Below are 3,376 nucleotides of genomic sequence, written 5' to 3'. Positions count from 1 at the left end.
TGTCGCTAGAAGCAGAGTATTTTAAATAAAAAGAAAGGTCACAGCATTCAGACACCGCAGGTAAAGTATTTAGATAAAGTTAGAATTTGTCTGATATTAATAGGCCATTGACGCCACTAATGACAGAAAAAAACAAAGTTGGCTATATAAGCCGATTTTTGTAGTTGACACAAACTATAAAAGACTGTTATATTCATGTTTTGTTTCATACAATACTTCTATCCTTTCCAGTTGTTTTTACAATCAGTTGGTGTGGATAAACTAAGATTATTGACAACGCAGTTTCTGATAACACTACCAACCAAAACAGATTCGTCATTATGAACAACGAAATTTATGAAACGCCCAATCAAAGTGGAGAATCAACTACCACCACTACGTCTACTGGAGTTGCTGTAGTAACCAAGCAAGGCGTTACAAGGGAAGAGCGCGAATTCGTGAAAACCAGTTTTCTTTCCAATTTCTATCAAGGGATTAGAATTATACTAATCAGTACTGAGAACCTTGTGACTAGTTTAGAAGAAAGAATAAGATTTACACAATATCAACCATGGCTAAGCTTTGACTCCCCAAAACCTGAGATTTATCCGTGCACAATAGACCAGCATAAGGATATTCTTTTTCTTACCGTTCCCTTAGCTTCAATTGTTGATAACCTATCTGAATATTGTGCTAATGAATGTTTTAAGCCAGAAAATAAAAAAAAAAACTTTCTTAAAACGGTTATTACAAAGGTCCACCAATTCAGACATACGGTAATTACGAACGAAATATCAAGGGAATTTGGAAGCCGGGCATTTACTCCAGAAGACATTGAAACATCTGATGATCTTGCAAACATAAGAGAAAAGATCAACAGAGCCAAGAATACTGTGGGTTGCTTGATCTTCAAGAAGAATGCAAATAAAAAGATATTAAAAAGGATTAATGGACCGCTATTCTTTTGGAAGAGAATCTCATGTATAGGAGGAAAGGAGAGACAAGCTTTAAGATATCTTGAGCAGTATGAGGTAAATACTTACAAGCGACTTTATTGCTGCGCCATGAAACTGAGGTTGGTCTGTTGCCTAAGATGGATCAGCAAAATATTATGCCTTGTTCCCTTTGCATTGGGAATACTGTTATTAAGTAATCTTTCACTCGGGCCTTTTGGTTGGAATCCACTGACTATTTTATCTATGGGAGTACCTCTCATAGGTCCTATATTGGAACGGCAATTCTTTTCAGAACTTGATCCATTGATTGTTTCCAGTTATATGAAGACATTTCGGTTAAAGCCGTGGAACGAAGACGAAGAACCCAAATCCAACTACAAGGTAATAGATGCCCTCAAGAACTACATTAGAAGTTTTAGGAAAAAAAACAAGATGCAACCGAACCAGATTACACGAGCTGACACATCTTTCCATATTGAGTAAGAACAAGAACAAATTAAACGCCCTAGGAATCAAATCAGTAGGAATACTAAAATCATCGGACAGAAAAGGACATTTTTTATCAAAAAGAACACCTTTTTAGGTGCCACTATTTTTTATTTATAACTATGTAGTAATAATCTTCAATAGCACGAATTAAAAATTCACCATTGAAGAAAGTGAAACTGACATCAATAACAACACTCTCAAGACCAACATAATTGAAACGATTGCTGAGATCCTCAATCGTCGCAAAGAGCAAAAGTTCCAACAAATATTTGCTTATCTCTTGATAATTCATCTACTACCTCCACACACAATCCGACCTGTCCCGTAATTCATTTTTCCTTTTCGTTGCAGTAGATTGGAGGCTTTTCTGTACTTTCATCTTTCGAGTAAATGGCAGAGTTAGTGAAAGCGCCATCAAGAACAACATTTTCAGGGCTAACACAATTGAAACGCGTGGTAAACTCCTCAAATGTAGCAAAGTTCAACCACTCCGTACCAAATTCCTTCTTCAGGTGTTCCCAACTTTTTAAAAATGAAAGCATCCCCCCTGTCTTTCTCCTCGTCATAACGTTCAACTTCCATAGGAAAACCTTCTGATAACATTCAATTTCTGACGGAGTAACATCGCTGTCGTGATAAATTGGCATGTATTTGATAATTCTATAGTCCGAAAAATACATCAGAATCTCATAAGGTGGGTTACGAAATATATTAATAATATTGCCTATTGCAGGTTCAAGCCCACGAACAATAGCCCTCCGTCTATACACTAACAGAAGGTCTCGGTAAAGAACTGCGGCTTTTTTCTCACATTCAAAGAAAAATACAGGGAATGGAACATTTGAATACGAGGATGCTGGGAGGCACCTAGTCTCTTCGGGAGAAGATAACCGTCTTAAAAATCTCCGTTTTGGGTAAATGGTTTTACGAAGCGATAAATCAAATGACTCGAAAATAGCTTTATAACAGTCTGAGGCGACACTTCTAACAAAATCTCTACATCCTTCTGCTAAGGAGCACGAAATGTACATAGTTTTCTCTGGGGAACAGCGTCCAAATACCGAAAGAATAGGAGTCTCTCTATCGAATAAAGATTCCACGTGTTGTTCCTCCTCTGGTGACATATCCAAACAAGATGGATCATCGCTCGTGTAGCACGTCAGAATGTAATCCCAAAGTCTTTGTTGTTCAGTAGTTTGGGAGACGTAAAACCACATTGGTTCAGCGACCCTCCAAAAACCTGTCCTAAAACTTTTTCTCGAAGTCCAATCGAGACCTAGCGATAGGATATGATGAAGAAGAGAATACTTTGACTTTTGCAAAACCTTTTGAGTCAGAGTAAGGTTCTCATCCAAATACCTTGTTAACCTTAACCCGTTATCACACTCAAAATCCATTGTAGATACCCCACCCTTTTAACAATTGCATGTACTGTAAAGGGACGTTGATGGCTTACCTTTTCTGGAATATATTTCACTTTTTTGTCAGCTCGGACTTTTTTTTTCGGGGTTGGGAAATTACGAATTATTGTTGATAGAAAATTAGTAGCCGTGTTCTTTTGTTATGGCTTGGTAAATAGCAACTGCGATCTGACATCAAACTCTCTGTCGAGAAACTGTGTCTTTCCTCTTGCAGATATTTTGTGTTTTAGTTGATTCAATGTGATAGTGTCTAGCAACACTAACAAAAAACACACGCAACGGCATGAAGAACTGAATGATCTTAAGGTTATCTGTACTTAGAAAAAAGCCTAAACCAGTTTACCACATTATATGTTCCTTACAATGGTGATAGTTATTTGTATGTGGTATTTTCCCGATATTGAGCATGAACGCTACGTTATTTTCTTCGGAGACGAGAATGGAACGTTCTAATTTTTTTTTAAATGCAATTGGAATATTTGATTAGAGAAATATATAAAGTAGATTTATGTATTTATATGAAATGAGGAT

General features: G+C 36.8%; 2 protein-coding genes across 2 annotated transcripts; one reads left to right on the top strand and one right to left on the bottom strand.

The window, feature by feature from the left end:
* Positions 1–320: 320 nt before the first annotated feature.
* Positions 321–1,418, top strand: NCAS0G01870 (uncharacterized protein; the record flags this gene model as incomplete). Its single annotated transcript, XM_003677379.1, has 1 exon — positions 321–1,418. The coding sequence occupies one exon, from the start codon at positions 321–323 to the stop codon at positions 1,416–1,418; it is 1,098 nt and encodes a 365-aa protein (XP_003677427.1).
* A 335-nt stretch (positions 1,419–1,753) lies between these two features.
* Positions 1,754–2,821, bottom strand: NCAS0G01860 (uncharacterized protein; the record flags this gene model as incomplete). The annotated part of the gene is made up of 1 exon (XM_003677378.1): positions 1,754–2,821. The coding sequence occupies one exon, from the start codon at positions 2,819–2,821 to the stop codon at positions 1,754–1,756; it is 1,068 nt and encodes a 355-aa protein (XP_003677426.1).
* Between the last annotated feature and the right edge of the window lie 555 nt (positions 2,822–3,376).

Source organism: Naumovozyma castellii, chromosome 7 (assembly GCF_000237345.1).
Source record: "Naumovozyma castellii chromosome 7, complete genome".
Lineage (NCBI taxonomy): Eukaryota > Fungi > Ascomycota > Saccharomycetes > Saccharomycetales > Saccharomycetaceae > Naumovozyma > Naumovozyma castellii.
The sequence above is the reverse complement of the archived record's forward strand: the minus strand, read 5'-3'. Positions and strand labels throughout refer to the sequence as shown.